The following is a 17,540-nucleotide window of genomic DNA, read 5'->3' on the forward strand; positions in this document are numbered from 1 at the left end:
ATATGTCAAATTGAATAATGTTTGTATTTCTGAACTTCAAACAATCAATAGGCAGAAAAATCTAATTCTAGAAATATCTTTATTAGAACATTAGGAACAAATTGAAATCACACAAGACAGGAATTTTTGCTGTGTGTAAAAAAAAAAAAAAATTCTTATCCCCTTGATTTTATGAATAACCTAAAAAGTTCCGGTGACTATATGAAATTAGTGGAACAGAGTCTGCATGAGATTCGTTACTCTGCCAAAGAAAGTAGAAAACAAAAGTTCTTTCAAGTCAGTCAGGCAAACATTCCACATGCACTTGCATATCAGGCCAAGCATGGGTTACAGCAGTCGCAGATTAGATACGATTTAGTGTGTCTCCGTATCCAGCAAATGCATCGCTCTCTTCCAGACTGCGCTTCCTGCCCGGTGTGCCCGCTCCTACATTGGTGCGTGGATATGTCTGCAGTTTGTGCAGCTCCTGGGACAGTTTCCCCAGCACACAAGTGCTGAGACTGGAGCAGCGCTTGGACACTGGTCTACCCAGGCTGTGAGAAAAGAGACCACATGCAGAAAAACTCATAGACACATGCAAGAGCATTCTTTCTGCTCACATACAGAATAAAGATGAATGACAGAATGCATGTTGACATGCTTTCTCACACTGTCATTATGATCTTACAGTATGTCCAATAAAACAAATCATGCTTTGCTGGTTCACATTTCATATCTTTACTTTGATGATACAAAGCATATCATGCAGGCATCTCTTAACAAGTTATCAGATCATGCTTTCGTCCATGCCATTTGATATACTCTTTCTCATGCATTAAGAGCAAAAAGACATTGACGTAATGGTCAGTCTCCCATAAATCTATAATATATATGAAACAAATAATGTTTCATGCACAGAGAGTAAGCTGGCAGAGAACTCAACAGCACTAATCTAAAAATGAATTCATTACATGGAAGCACATACCTGTCTTATAAAACATGTAAAATTACACTTGACATTAAGGAGGCATTGCTCTCATGTTGGAGGCATTTCAGTCTTATTGTCTTAAATGTGAGAGAAACAAATCAGAGCACACTCGCTAAACAATTTAACAGATTACCTTTAGAAAGATCTTCAAGGAAAAGACCATATTAGGATTTTTACCTGTTTTCTTCTGTAGCTTGTTGCTCCATGTCCTCTGTTGTCATTTGCACAAATTCTTTGACAATCGCGTTAAGCAATCTTCTCGCTTCATAGTCGGTAAGTGTAGTTCCATCTTGTGACGATTCTAGTACAGGCCTGCAACGCAATGTGTTCATGATTATCATGTCTTTCTTTGCCGAGATCTATACAAATGGTTTGTGAGTGGTCTTATTTTGTCTATGATAAAATCACTTTTTGCTTGCTATGACAAATCCTAAACATAATCAAAACAATCTTCTAAGAGTGTGGCACTTAAAAGCTGTCCGGTTGCCAAGTTAAAATGTATCACCCGATCAATACTGCCGTAAGCGAATGGGGTTTGGCTGGGATTCATCCGATGTAATCAGAAGACTGATAGTGCATGATGCCACAACCTCTAATGAAAACATATGCTCTCTTGCCTCTGTCCAAATTATTTTAACAAAGTACCAATTTCACTTACATAGATGCATAGTTTGGAATTATCAGGGCAAAAACGCTACCGTTTAAGCTCATCACATTTATCAACATGACATTTCTTGAAATCCTCACCTGGCTGGAGCTGCGTTAGAGCTGTACATCTGGCAAAGAATCAGAGCGTAAGCAACAAGAAATGCGGAGATCTTCAACATAACCATGGTCCCCTGTAGCGAGACATTTTGCTATTAGATAAGTGAAGTCCAGTGTGACCAAAGAACATTTTAAATGTCTTAACGGGTGAAAAGTTTCATTTTCAACTTGTACCCAAACAATTTTAACTGTTTCTTCTTGTCCTTCCAACATTAAACAGTCATTCCTCTCAGTCTTCTTTTGTGTCTGCTCAATAGCATTGGCACACCATTTAACCAACTTAGTTTAAAAATGATAAAAAAAAGAAGAAAACAACTCACACAACAGATCTAAAGTTAACATTTGGAAAGCAATAGTTCTCTGCATGCTGTTATGCTCCTGTTTGCTACAAGAGAACAAAGTTTGCGTGGTTCGGGCAGACATCTCCTACTGTCATGCACTATGCTATAACTGCAGCATTAAAGATATTAGTCTGCTGATTTCCATTCCAGCAGGACCCTGTGCATTAGTGTAATGAGCTGCTGTCTCTGCACCCCCAGCCAGGGCTGAGGAGCTGTCCAGTTCTCCTTGAAAAATCCATACAGCATACCTTTCTGTGCAATCACAAGCCAAACAGTAATGTATATACAATTAAGCGCTCCCTAACATTTTATTTAGTTTCACACATCCATGGTACTTATTACCCATTGAGATATGTAAAAAGTATGACACATCTATTATAAATAGTTTTACTTACCTTAAAGTGTTAAGCTCGCACAAGAGAAAGAGAATAGAAAAGAGTCGTCCCAAAATAGAGGGGAATTTTCAACTTGATGATATTTTGAGTCTGTTGCATCAAGCTACAAATACACCTGCCTATATACCCACTATTTGGGTCTCACTATTGACAGTGTGGGTGTTTAATGGTTCTCCAACAGCCAACCAGAGCTCTCTGCTCCCTTGTCCAACCAATCAGCTTGTCTTCAGGTTCTGGAAAATGATAAATAGTGTGTCACACCAATGACGTCATTCCTCAATCACAAACTGCTCCATTCACAAAAATTCACCAGTGCTCAGCAAGTCAATTTCAAGTCAAGTAAATTTTAATTCTATAGCACATATAAAAACAACAAAAGTTGAACCAAAGTGCTGTAGAATTAGATACAAATGTGTAATAGATTACATAAATATATGAAAGCAATCCAACAATATAAAATCAAACAGAACAAAACACCAATAAACAGAATGTAAACGTGACCGTAAATAGTAGCAAAAGATACAGAGAAAAGATACGTTTTAAGAGAAGATGTAAAAGTACTGTTTGGAACAAAATTTGGAGAGTACAGAACTCATTTCTTAGAGGAAACTGATAAAAGGTCTATGATCTGTTTTACAGTTGTAACAATTCTCACTTAATGATTCTGAACTACTCTATCTATCTATCTATCTATCTATCTGTCTGTCTGTCTGTGTGTTAGAGAGTACTATTGAGACACGCTCAAAAACCATTGTCTCTTTGCTTACTGTATGTGATATGGCTCGATTATACATATTGACTTTGCATGATATTGTTCTTGCCTAATACTTGAATTATAATTTTCAGGTTTTATGTTTGCTGTTCAGGAAACTGGGATTAAAGCACACTCACACACATAGTTACATAAGAAATAAAACATGGTTAAAGTTTCAGAGGGAAAAGGACAAGGCGTGTGTGTGTGTGTGTGTGTGTGTGTGTGTGTGTGTGTGTGTGTGTGTGTGTGTGTGTGTGTGTGTGTGTGTGTGTGTGTGTGTGACATTTTGTGAATTGATGTCAAATTATGAGCAAGACAAATGCTGATGGGAACAAACTCAAATACCATTTTCACTGTGTATCCTGTAATAATGTGGGTGATCAATTGCAGCTTTGCTCTTGTCCTTATTTGGATTTCCATGTTGGTGTAACCATTGGTCCAAATCAAAGAGGTTATGACTATAACAAGTCTTCTATCTCAGTCCCAATTACTGAACTCTTCCTCTTCCTTGTTGGTCTAATAAACCATCTCCACTGAGAGACTGTGTTTGCATCACATATGAACCCCATTAGTCTGGATGAGCCTTTTAGTGCAATCGAATCCAAAGCTACGCCAATGACGGAATCAGTAAATCTGGGCGACCTGACAGGACCAGGGACCTCCGCTCAGCTCCACTACTGACGCAAACTACACTTGTAAGCGTGATGGACTCCTTTAGTCTAATGAAGGGTCATTTCCGCTAGCGGAACACTTTGCCGAGACTTACCACGTCAATAGATCAGTGAGTAAGCAAACAAAGTCAGCCCGCAAGTTTTTATTTCCTGCTTAAAACTTCAGAGTCAATATTGTAACCTTTAAAATGTTTGTCATACTTTAACATCAATCATTCCACTCAGCCTTGTGTAAATTATTTCAAAAGACAGATAATCATTTTGTTTCTAAGCATGCGATGCCTTATGGATTACGTTTGTCTATCTGTTCATGAGATGCATCCACCTACTTCTATGCAGCTACCTGAGATTTATTTCAAAACTGACAAGATTTCAAGCTGCGAGGATCACTGCAGCTGTTCTCATGATGCAGGAAACTTTTGACATATCAAATATCTGTAGCTTGTTTGGACTACATGGCTGTTTGAACACCTGCAGGTGCACTGCACAGGGATTAAGTGAGATTTGTAGTGGCTCTGAGAGGAAAACCAAACACAATTCATAACTCTCTCTGAGACAAAGGGTATCACTAAATGGTCAGAGAGGAGCCAGCGCAGTTCATCCTTAGACATTAAGGAAATTAGATTTAATCACTGAGTGTTGCTCATCAATCAACCCTCTTTAGCGAGTAAGTGTTCATCATAATTTCGTCTGTGTTCATTTACTAAACACACACACACCATTCTTTTAGTTTGACTACAAATTAAAAGCCAATGGCATCATCCGACTTGGACTGGCATGCTACCAAGTCACAGGACTAAAAAAGAATCGCTGAAACACCTCTTATGGGTATGAGCAGGGTCCATTCAAAACTGCTTGCGTGCAACATTAAAGCAGTATGCGGCATGCAGGAAAAATCTGTTTCAGATACTAAGTGCCCTCTATTAATAATTACTTTTTGGACTTCTTCTTTCAAAAGAGTTACAGGAAAGTAATTCTTTTCATAATGTGCTCTTGATGCTATGAGTTCTCACTTACTTGTATTGATTAATATATGTTCACTAATTTTTTCTCTGTTACCACATATAAGATGTTTATTTTGGGTGTACATATTGATGTCCTCATTATATATCACAAACGCTTTAATCCTCTGAGATCTGTTGGATTTATCTTTCCATGCCAGTGAAATGGCTCAGTAGAAAATGCATTGGATAATAAGGCCCTAGACACCAAGGGATGAACCATCAACAACATGGAATATCCCACTATAATTGAGAAAACCATGGAGTCTGATGACAAATTGAGCAGATTATTTGATTTATGATAAGATTAATATGGGAATACTTAACCAGTTTTGGGTAAGTTACTCTAAAAAAGTGATAAATTACTATCTACTAATTACATCTTCTACAGTGTAATTAGATTACTGTACTAATTACTCTGTCTGAAAATAATTGTATTACATATTACTAAAACCCTTATCAACCTCAGCCAGATGAAAAACACAAGGATAGACATGAAATTGTTATATTAATTCTTTCAAATAAATCATATAAAATAAAATTAATTATTCATGAACTGGCCAAAGAATTTAAGGGGCTACATTAAATTAGAAAGCAAACATTTTAACATTAGATGTTAAATTTCTATTTTAAATTCATTTTTGTTTTATATAGAATTGTTATAGTCTATACTAGGGCTGCACGATTTGGGGAAAATGTCATATTGCGATTATTGAGGTCAATATTGCGATATGCGATTGCGATTATAATAAATTGTATCATGAGTCAACTTGATGGGTTTTAAAGGAAAATGCACACACAGATTAGTGATAATGCTAAAATGTGTATTTGTAAAACTAGAAATGTTTTCAAAATAAATACAAAAATTAACATTTGCATTTATGTAAACTTATTTTCTCAAAAGTAAAGCTAAATAAATAAGACAAATAAAAACATACACATTTTCACAAAAATAAGATTTTTTTAAACATTTTTGTCCAAACAAACATGGACATTTACTCAGGATGTAACATATACTCTCTGTATAAACTGTTGAAAACCCAAACCACTAAATCTTAAATGACCAACTGGTACTTCCAAATCCTCTTTCTAAACAGTTAATCTTATCGCATTAGAGGTTCTTTGACAAAAACACAAGCATATCGACTTTCTCTGGTTTCAGACAGGAGCGATGATTTGTCACAACATTACCACTAGCACTAAAAGCTCTCTCTGATGCAGAGCTTGTTGCTTGTATGCCCAGATATTTCTGTGCTAGTTTGCATAGCCTAGGGAAGCTGACTTTGTGTGTCTTCCACCATTTCAGTGGATCTTCTCCATGGTCTACACATGGCATGTAAATGTAAACATTGAGTTCAGAGGCCACTGCTTCTCTTAACTGTGCCATGGAATCAAATGTGGATGACAATGGTGCTCTTGGTGCTGTGCATGTGGTTTCCTTAAAGAAACTGGCCAGAGTTTTCTTCTTGGCTTTAGCAGCAGGTGGACTTTCCACATCTATGCTATTATTCTCCATCACTGCAGGGCTTTGGGCTACATACTGCTGGCCGTGAATTTCCTGAAACAATAAACAATGCACATGTTTTAGAAATTTGTTACATTGAATAATTTTTTACCAGTAAACTCTGTGGTTTCACTCACGATCAACTCAGATATGGCTCGTTCCTTTAAGGTCTGGGTCTCTTCTTCAGAGATGTGTTGTGTTCTGAACCTTGGGTCTAGGAAAGTGGTGAAGTTTAGCAAGTCCTGAATGCCTTCATATTTGCTGTTGAGGTAGCTAAGAATGTTGGATTTCAGTGACTTGGTCAGGCCAGCGTCTGCTTCGTCTTCAGCCAGCACTGATGTGTTCAGAAGATGCAGAGCAGGTTTCACACAAGATATGCTCACATAACTTTCACCTGATAAGGCATCCGTGAAGTCCTGTAGAGGGCTGAGTGCCTTGTTTACAGATTCCAAGACCTCCAGGTCCTGCCAAGAAGGGAGTAGGTGTCGCACTTTGCGGTCTGTTGAGAGAACCTTGGACAATGCACTTTGCTGCTCCAGGACTCTTTCTATCATTTTCTGAGTGGAACCCCATCGTGTTGCGCAGTCTGTCACCATGGCATGCTCTGGGAGGTTGAGCTCTCGTTGTGCTTCCCTCAAGGCCACTCTTTTCTTCCAACTATGGGAGAAGTGGCCCACAATCTTCCTGCATATCCCAGTAGCTCTGTTAATGCATTGTGCATTCTTTTTCAGAGCATTTTCTGTGAATGATAGATGAAAAACATTTACTCACTACACATTGCAAAAACGTTTAATATTCACATTCTGATTCCATGCCCAGTTCATATGAATAGCATAAAACACACACACACACACACACACACACACACACACACACACAGTTAATATTTGTACTAAATCATGTCACAACTCTAGGCCTAATTAATTATATTGGAGTAGTAGGCAAAAATGGCAATGGCAGATTTGTTCTTTACAATCATCCATCTTTTACAGAGTTATGTTTAATGCTAATTAATAGCCCTAAATGAAATGGGCCACTCCTAGTATCTTTTGTGACACACAGAATTTTACATTGTATTTCAAGTAATTTTATTTAATTAAATAAATGGTACAACTGCCCCTAACCCAAAGTTATTTGCTTATAAAAGTACAGTAGTTAAAATATTTGCTTTAGTGTAATATAACGAAATATGAAAGCAATTTAACTTACCAATGGCCAAATGAAGTCTATGACCAAAACACTGGATTCTAGTCCACTGATTAAGCTCCACTGCTTTGACCATGTTAGTGCCGTTGTCTGTTGTTATGGCGACCTGACGCTCCTCGCAGAGGTCCCACGCAGCCAGTGCCTCTCTCAAGCCCAAGGCTATGTTTTCTCCTGTGTGGTCGGCGGGGAAATACGATGTTTGCAGGCAGCGGCTTTTCAATTCAAACTCCTCGTCGACAAAGTGCACAGTCAAGCTAATATACGGTTCACTTGTCCTGCTTGACCACAGGTCCGTAGTGGTTGAAAAGAACGTCACCGTAGCCATTTCCTTTTGAACTTCGTCACGGCGCGAGTTATAAAGTTTAGGGATCGCTATTTGAGAGAAATAGTTTCGAGAGGGCAGTTGGTACCTCTTGTCCAGTGTGTGGATCATTTTCTGAAATCCCACTTTACTAACAGCGTGTATGGGCATCATGTCTTTTGCCAAACAGTGCGTTATGGAGTCAGTGATTTCTTTATATCTAGCCGAAGACTTATCATATGGCGTGATGCTTGCAAACACATCTGTAATTTTGTTTTGTTTTGTTCGGGGAACAGCTTGTGCCGTGTTTCCTTCAGTTGTCTCTTTCACCGTCATGCATTCCTCATATTTTTCTCTGTGATGTTTCAGGTGCTGAAATAAATTTGTCGTATTGCCACGTGATGTAGCAACTTTAATTTTGCAAATCTTGCACAGTACCTCTCTCTGCTCAGTGTCAGTAATCCGAAATCCAAAATACCGCCATATAACAGAGGTAGAGTAATTTTTAGGTACCAGATCAGTGCCGATCTCCTCGGCATCCATCTTCGCTCTGGTATTTTCGCGCTGCGCAGTGCGCGCGCACACACACACACACACACACACACAAGTGACCACGCACGTGACACGGCACGAGACGCAACACGCCTTTACTGAGACTGTCAGATCAGATTTCGGCAAGGAAAATCGGCAAACTGTTCTCAGAAAGTTTGTCTTCACACACACTTATTTATTTAATATAATCGCAACATTTTGCCGTCATATAATCGCAGAGGGCTGACATCGCGATTGCGATTGCGATGCGATTAATCGTGCAGCCCTAGTCTATACAGTATTTAACAAAATTACATCAGAAGTAACTGTAATTAAATTACTCAAAAATTAAGAGTAATCTTTTACTTTTTTCAATTAAAAGTAATTTAATTACCGTAATTAATTACTTAGTAATGCATTACACCTAACAATGTACAGCCATGGCCAAAAGTATTGGCAGTGACATAAATTTTGTGTTTCGCAAAGTGTTCTGCTTCAGTTGTGGTGTTGATTCAAATTGTTTCTAGATTATTATGAAGAGTGATCAGATGCATTTTAAATAATTGCAAAAAGCTTCATTGGCCAAAACAATTAACTTTATCACAAATAACAAATTTCACTGTCTTTTGGCCCTGGCACAAAATTACCACATAACATAATTTCACTAATCATATCAGCAGCACCTGGGAAAGTGTGAACGAGTACTAGTCAGGTGAAATCACTCTATCATTCTCATTGGATTATAAGAGCTATAAAAGGAGGGAAGAAGTGCTTCCAATCATTGTGTTCTTGTTAGCAATGGTTACCTCTAAAAAAGATGTGCAGCCATCATCGTTTTGCATCAAAATGGCCTCACTTGCAAGGAAATTGCTGCAAAGAATATTGCACCTGAAAGAACCATTTACCGGATCATCAGGAACTTCAAGGAGAGAGGTTAAATTGCAATGAAGAAGGCTTCAGGATGTCCTAGAGTGTCCTGCAAGCGCCAGGACCATCTCCTCCTGAGGAGTCGGCTATGGAATCGAGTCACCACCAGTGCAGAGCTTGCTCAATATTGGCAGCAGGTTGGTGTGAGTGCATCTGCATGCACAGTGAGGCGAAGACTTCTGGACAATAGCCTGGTGTCAAGAAGGGCAGCAAAGAAGCCACTTCTCTCCAAGAAAAACATCAAGGACAGACTGAAATTCTGCAGGAAGTACAAGGATTGGAGAGCAGAAGACTGGTGCAAACTTATTTCCTCTGATGAAGCACCGTTCCGACTGTTTGGGACATCTGGAAAATCGATAGTCCGGAGAAGAAAAGATGAATGCTACCATGAGTCCTGTGTCGCGCCAACAGTGAAGCATCCTGAGACTATCCATGTGTGGGGTTTCTTTTCCTCCAAGGGAGTGGGCTCTCTCACAATTCTGCCCAAAAAACACTGCCATGAATAAAGAATGGTATCAAAATGTCCTGCAAGAGCAACTTCTCCCAACGATCCAGGAGCAATTTGGTGATGATCGGTGCATTTTCCAGCATGATGGAGTACCGTGTCACAAGGCAAGAGTGATAATGAAGTGGCTCGGAGATCATTACATTGAAATTTTGGACTCCCCGGATCTTAATCTCATAGAGAACCTGTGGTCAATCATCAAAAGGCGAGTGGATAAGCAGAAGCCCACAAATTGTGATCAACTCCAAGCACTAATAAGGCAAGAATGGATCACTATCAGTCAGGATTTGGCCCAGAATCTGATATCCAGCATGCGAATTGCAGAGGTTATGAAGAACAAGGGTCAACACAGTAAATATTGAGTCTTTGCATATATTAAATGTTTTTGCCAATAAAAGCCTTAAAACTTATGAACTGCGTATCATTGTTTTCCAGTATACCATAGAAACAAGTGAAAAATAATCTAATGATACTGAAGTAGCAAACTTTGCAAAACACAACATTTATGTCACTGCCAATACAGCCACGGCTGTACTTAATACCCTGATATTTCAGCAAATGTGGAAAAAAAACCTGCAGATGTCAATTCCTGTTGCTTATAGACATACACTTTATTTACCTATTTCTTATTATGCTCTCAAGACAGCATTTCCCACAATGCATAGTTTATGAATACTAGCTCATGCAATTTTTATAGGTTGCAGTTAAGATTAAATGGTAATGCCACTCTAAAGGCACTATCACGTTTCTGAGGTGCTGTTCAGTAATAAAATGGATAAGACTCTTTATTTATTCATTCATTTATTTGTTGGGGTTTTGTTTTCCATTTATTTTAGTGATTGTGCTGCACTACAAAAAAGTAGAACGTGTTGTCTCACTTCAGGATTCTATTTTTTACATTTGAGCTGGATATTTACAAGACAGCAAATATTGTTTTTGGAATTAATATGAAAATTTTTTATTCCCCTAATTAGATTATTTATGACTATATGACTAGAATCTAGTTTTAACTTAACAGTAATGCCGTAAACCTTATAATCCCTGAAGGGTAGTAATAGAGTACAATTGTAACAATGTGAATATTTCCCATCTCATGCAACATTATCAGTGTGCCCATTCACATTATGATCCTCTATCTGTGTGGGAAATTTAAAGGACACTGTCCACAATGATGCAAAATTATTAGAGAACATCTGTTCAAGAGTTTTCTTACTCTTCTTGCATCGTGAATAAATCATTATTTCTGACTGACAATGAAAGGAAAATGCTTTTTGTAATTATTGTTTTGTCTACTTAAAAATAACATATTTTAGGACATGCTAGGATGCACAGTCACAGAGAAAATCAGGAAACCATGCAAGATGGCCAGCGGGTGACAGTTAAAAACTATGTTTCAACTATACCACCAGCACAAGAAACATGGAAGCAAATTCTCCTTCTAGAGTTTTGTTAGCTTTTATTCATTAAAAAATCTTAGGTTACTTAGCCAGACAAATAAATTAATGAAATAATTGGTAAAAAGCCAGATACAGGGATGGCCGGACAGACAGTCAGATAGATAGACAGATAAATTTACATTTAGTAATTTAGCAGACACTTTATCCAAAGCAACTTAGAAAATGAGGAACAAACGCAATTTGTCATTCAAAATCCAACATGATCTGCATTATCACACTGCTAAATTCTAATCGTAGCTGGAGTAGTAAAGAAGATATAGCAGAAGAACCAGATTTTATATATATATATATATATATATATATATATATATATATATATATATATATATACTTACATACACACACTGACGGCCAACAGTTTGGAATAATTTACAGATTTTGCTCTTACTGAAAGAAATTGGTACTTGTATTCACCAAAGTGGCATTCAACTGGTCACAATGTATAGTCAGGACATTAATAATGTGAAAAATTACTATAAGAATTTGAAAACATTTTTTTATAACTTCTTAAACTACAAAGGGTTCTCTGAAGTAAAGTAAAGTAAAGATTACTTTACAGTAAAGATTTCTACAAAAATCTTTGCAGATCCTTGGCATTCCAGCGGTCAGGTTGCCCAGATACTCTTCACACTACACTCTACACACTACACACTTCCTGTAGCACTTACCATAGATGTGGCGGTCTTGCCTGGCACTTCTCACGCACCTTATAGTCTAGCTGATCCCACAAAAGCTCAATGGTGGTAAGATCCGTAACACTCTTTTCCAATTATCTGTTGTCAAATGTCTGTTTTTTTGCCCACTCTAACCTTTTTTTTCTGTTTTTCTGTTTCAAAAGTGTCTTTTTCTTTCCAATTCTTCCCATAAGGCCTGCACCCCTGAGTCTTCTCTTTACTGTTTTACATGAAACAGTGTTGAGCGGGTAGAATTCAATGAAGCTGTTAGCTGAGGACATGTGGGGCATCTTTTTCTCAAACTAGACACTCTGATGTACTTATCCTCTTGTTTAGTTGTACATCTGGACTTCCACATCTCTTTCTGTCCTTGTTAGAGCCAGTTGTCCTTTGTCTTTGAAGACTGTAGTGTACACCTTTGTATGAAATCTTCAGTTTTTTGTCAATTTCAAGCTTTGTATAGCCTTCACTCCTCAAAACAATCATTGAGTATCTAGAGAAAGCTGTTTCTTTTTTGCCATTTTTGACCTAATATTGACATCAAGACATGTCAGTTTGTTGCATACTTTGGCTAAGACACTGTTAAGCTACATTTAATGAACCAAATATCTTTCAGCAGTGTTTTTTATTTTTTATTATTATTATTATTATTTAATCCCCTTTTCTCCCCAATTTTGGAATGCCCAATTCCCACTACTTACTAGATCCTCGTGGTGGTGCGGTTAATCACACCAATCCAGGTGTAGGAGGACAAGTCTCAGTTGCCACACCCTGGATTCGAACTCACGACTCCAGGGTTGGTGGCCAGCATCAATCCTCGCTGACCCATGCCCAATTTAGCATGATTACTCAAGGATAAGCTGTTGGAGTGATGGCCTTTTTTCAAATAGTGATGGTGCTGTTTTTTACATCAGTAATGTCCTGACTATACTTTGTGATCAGTTGAATGTCTCTTTGGTGAATTAAATTTCCAATTCTCTTCCGAAACAACAAAATTTGTACATTGTTCCAAACTTTTTGCCACCAGTGCAAAATCTTAGGCATATAAGATGTTTCACAAAAGCATTTGTCTTCAAATGTTTATTTATATCTGCTACATTACTGTGTCAATAGGAAATATAAATGTTAGACTCCCAAACATTGCTTTTGCAAATAGAAAAGATTAGAATAGAAGAACAGGGAGCCCTACAACAGATGTCATGGCCCCTACAAAGCCCCCCACTGAACATCGAGTCAGTCTGGAATTACATGAAGAGACAGAAGCAATTGAAACTTCCTAAATAGATAAAAGAACTGTGGTGAACTCTCCAAGAAGCTTGGGACATCCTATCTGCTAACAAAAAAAATTCCAGGTGTACCTAGGAGAATTGGTGCTGTTTTAAAGGCAAAGGGTCACACTGAATATTTATTTAGCTTTTTAAAGTTTACTGGACTTTGTATGACATCAAGTGATAAATGAAAACTTATTATGTCATTATTTTTGAAGACATCCTCACTATGCAAAATTTTTCACAAGTGCCTAAAACTTTTGCACCGTACTGTGTGTATATATATATATATATATTTAAGCAATATCACACGAGCAAGAGTGCGATATGGCCTTACATCAGCACTGCTGTGATTTGGCCACAGGCACGAGGCCGCAGGCCGTAGGTAATTACAGCAGTGCTGATGTAGGGCCATATAGCACGATTGCGAGTATGATATTGCTTATATACAACAGTTCAATGAACAAGTACATTTAAAAAAATGAGGATCATAAAAGTACAGTCATAAAAACGCATTTGTGCATGGAACTACTTTATTACGTGACTGATCAGAATCTGCCATTACTGGTTCAAAACAAATGATGCGTCCAAACCTCCATTAGTAATTAAAAATGTTCACTTCAGAACTAACATATGATGTGAATGTACGTCGAGTTTTCGGGGGCTGATCGAGGCGCCAGAACTGCAGCTGATAGAATGTGCGGCGATGAGAAAGCAGTGTGCAGTGCACTGTATGCGGTGCACGAGCACCGCGAGATGCTTTCACATATGCTGCGTTACTTTGTAGGCTAACTGATCCGCGGCTGTACTGTACCAGAAACACATAGGCATACTCACAATTTTTTTTATTTCAAATCCAGAAGATATCAACAACTTTTATTTAAAAAAAAAAAGTTTTGTCTGCATTGCGATTCTCTTTTTACACATATACACTCTTTAATAGACGTATTCACGTTAAAACCCAATTTAATCAACGTATTCAATGCATTACTTCTATACAGATGTATATATTAATTTGCTTGAGCAATTAAGTGGAAAAATATTTAACCATGTATTTATATTAAAATCGCAAACATTTTAAATTAAAACTTAAAATTGACAAAAACAGCAGACACCTTTTCTTTTGCATTAAAATTTTAATACAATAAATCTTGCATTTCACAAAGAACTTGTTTTTCCACCTCCACGAATGAGACTAGAGTCGTTCATTATCCCGCCTTGTTGAGGTAAATTTTAGTTTTCCTTGCTTTACCCCGGTCTTAAAGTAAAAATGAGACTGTGAAAAATAGTAGTATTTAATTAAATACATTTATCTAAGTCTATTTTGACTATAGATCTCAAAACTCCTCCAGTAGCCACTTAAATAAAAAACGAACAGTCCTAACTAGAACGTTCATTAAAAAAAATGTAGCCTATTGCTTTTCTATTGGCCTTTATTGGGTGTGTGTCAGTCTGCTGCCGGATCACATTAACAACCAGAGTGCGCAGTAGTCACAGTCGTCAGCACTTACAACCAGAGAATAACATTAAAATACTGTTCTCATACCGTTCAAATGAGCATATCAAACATTTTTACCTGGGGCCGCATTCACAAAAAATCTTATAAGAGGCTACAAGTAGCTTCATAACTTTAGACTCCTAATGTGTTTTACTAAGAGTAATTCACGAAGCATTTTAGCCCTAAAAGTAGCACCTAAGACTGGAACAGCTTAGAAGAAGAAACAAATTAATTTACCTCTTGTCTATACAAACGTGACTTCAGATTCATTTAAAAAACTCTCTCGTCTCGGTTGCCTACTCGTGTAGCACGTCTTCTCACAAGCAAACACCTGTCACTCATCACCAGGCAATCACCGTGATCTGATATATGAATCTGTCAATAATAATAATAAATAATAATAATATCATCATCATATTATTAATGTTGACCTGGTTTAACTAACTTTTATGTGATGGCCCTATAGTCTAATAGGGGCCCTGTGCCTATCTCTGGGTTCCTGGCTTAGAAAAAGATATGCACTAAAACAGATTGTGTGTAGTATAGCTTAATTTTGCGCCGATTTTTTCAATTGTTTATGTTGCCCCCCCAAACATGATATCCTGGTAACCCCTCTGCTTCAGAAATAGTATCATGGCTTGTGTTGTTTCTAACAAGTCATTGGATGAACAAGGATAGACGGATGGAAGTGTGTGTTTGTCTGTGTGTGTGTGTGTGTGTGTGTGTGTGTGTGTGTGTGTGTGTGTGTGTGTGTGTGTGTGTGTGTGTGTGTGTGTGAGAGAGAGAGAGAGAGAGAGAGAGATATGGAGCATGTGTGATCACCTGTTGCCACACGCAATAAGAGATGTTTACAGCTTTCTGAAGGTCAGCTTTCTCAGTGGAATATAGACATCCAAGCCAGGTATTCCTCTCTATTTCGGGGTAGCCGGTGCGCAAATGTCATTCACTATAGAAACAGCGATGTCCTCCGCCATTTTAAACAGTATGTATCCAGTGTGGAAACTCACAGAGCACTGTTCTATGTAAACAATGACTAACGGATTCACTTTATGTCACCAACTGGCTCATATTACACACAAAAATGATCTTTTGCAACCACCTGCTGGCTAACATATGTAATTTCAAAAATAAAGACAGAAACTCTTACACTTTAGTTTAGAACAGCACGATCACAAGCAGAGTGACACACACACAGTGAAGCGTCTGAGTGCTGATCCTGTCAGACCATCAGTGCTCATGGAACGTCTCTCGTCCAATCAGATTATATATATATATATATATATATATATATATATATATATATACACAGTGCTGGGTAGTACATAAAATATGGATTACATAATCAGATTACTAAAAATGGAGTACTTGTAATTGGTTTAAATTACATTTTAAAATACTTTTTTTTAGATTACATAATTACATATTAACAAGGCAATGGCAGTAAACTTTTAATCATTTATTGATCATTTTTATATCAATATCATCATATTCTTACCCCAAAGCACAATAGTCTCACAGATGAACATTTTGAGCATGTGCTCTTTACATGTTACAATAGTAATATATGTACCTCAGCAAAGGAATAGGAGATGGACTGTTACTAAGTGGTAAGGGTTTAAAGTACAGTAAGTGTTAGTTTTGAGCCGTTAGCTTTGACCAAGCAATGTCATTGTTGTTGATTCCAGGTTCATTACTGTTTGTTTATATAATGTTTCTAGATATGTTTTAAAAAAAATATATATATATATATATATATATATATATATATATATATATATATATATATTGTTTTAAAAATATATGTATTACTTCTTACTTCCTGACCTAAGTGTGCAGCTCACACATTGAACGTAATTGCTTCAAAGGATCTAGTGGATGCCATCTAAGGGTCCTGCCCACAGGGAACATAATAGTTCAACTGCAAAATGTGCAGCAATATGGAATAAAGTCCATCGCTCTAATGTTGCTGCTGATGCAGTGGAGTTCACTGCATGAAGCTTGACACAGTTGTTACATGTGTGACTCAGTGGAAATCTGCTGTTTTACAATATTCTGCTCTTTTAGAATATTCTTGCTGTTCAATAGATCATATCTTGCAACTCAGTTTAGGAATAGGCGATGGATGGATGGATGGATGGATGGATGGATGGATGTAATGTTTAAAGCACTTAAAATTTCAGTTTTGGTGAGGCTCTTTTTGTTAGTAAAAAGAATAGAATACATTTTCTTTCTCTTTGTACTTTTATGTTAAAATGATTATCCTACTCAAATGCATGTGACATAAAATAAAATTGAATTAGGTTGAAAGTTAATAGTAATAGAATTACCCCCAAAATTATCCCCGAGATTATGTTATTGATTGTATTTTTGTCATGTCATTTGTAATCAGTACCTGATTTATGTTGAGCTCTCAACAGATCGGGTGGGGATTGGAAGTGCATTCCACTATTGAGGAAAAGAGAATGTGAATGATCTGGAGAGCGACTTTGTGCCTCATTGCAGTGGAACTACCAGCCTTGGCTTCTTCTTTGATTGCAGGGAGCAAGAGGGGACATAGACCTTGAGGAGTGAGTTGAAGTAAGAGGGTGCTGTTTCATTGGCTGTCCTGGCGGTCAATCTCAAAGCCTTGATTTTGATGCGGGCAGCTACAGGTATGTGGAGTGAGATCAAGAGGGGAGTGACTTGGGCCCTCTTTGGTCGGTTGAAGACCGAATTGCTGCTGCTTTCTGGACACACTGCAGTTGCATAATTGTGCTAGTGGGGAGGCCGGCCAAC

The 17,540-nt window shown here is 37.6% G+C and overlaps 1 protein-coding gene across 1 annotated transcript; it reads right to left on the bottom strand.

Annotated features, from left to right (window-relative positions):
• Window positions 1-247: 247 nt before the first annotated feature.
• Window positions 248-15,732, bottom strand: calca (calcitonin/calcitonin-related polypeptide, alpha). Its single transcript, XM_052145786.1, has 5 exons — window positions 15,588-15,732; window positions 2,469-2,701; window positions 1,715-1,806; window positions 1,145-1,279; window positions 248-533 (listed from the first exon to the last, which is right to left on the bottom strand). Exons 3-5 carry the CDS (start codon window positions 1,798-1,800, stop codon window positions 344-346), a joined length of 411 nt encoding a protein of 136 aa, XP_052001746.1. The 5' UTR covers window positions 1,801-1,806; window positions 2,469-2,701; window positions 15,588-15,732; the 3' UTR covers window positions 248-343.
• Window positions 15,733-17,540: the final 1,808 nt, after the last annotated feature.

The sequence above is a fragment of the Xyrauchen texanus genome, chromosome 2, assembly GCF_025860055.1.
Source record: "Xyrauchen texanus isolate HMW12.3.18 chromosome 2, RBS_HiC_50CHRs, whole genome shotgun sequence".
NCBI lineage: Eukaryota > Metazoa > Chordata > Actinopteri > Cypriniformes > Catostomidae > Xyrauchen > Xyrauchen texanus.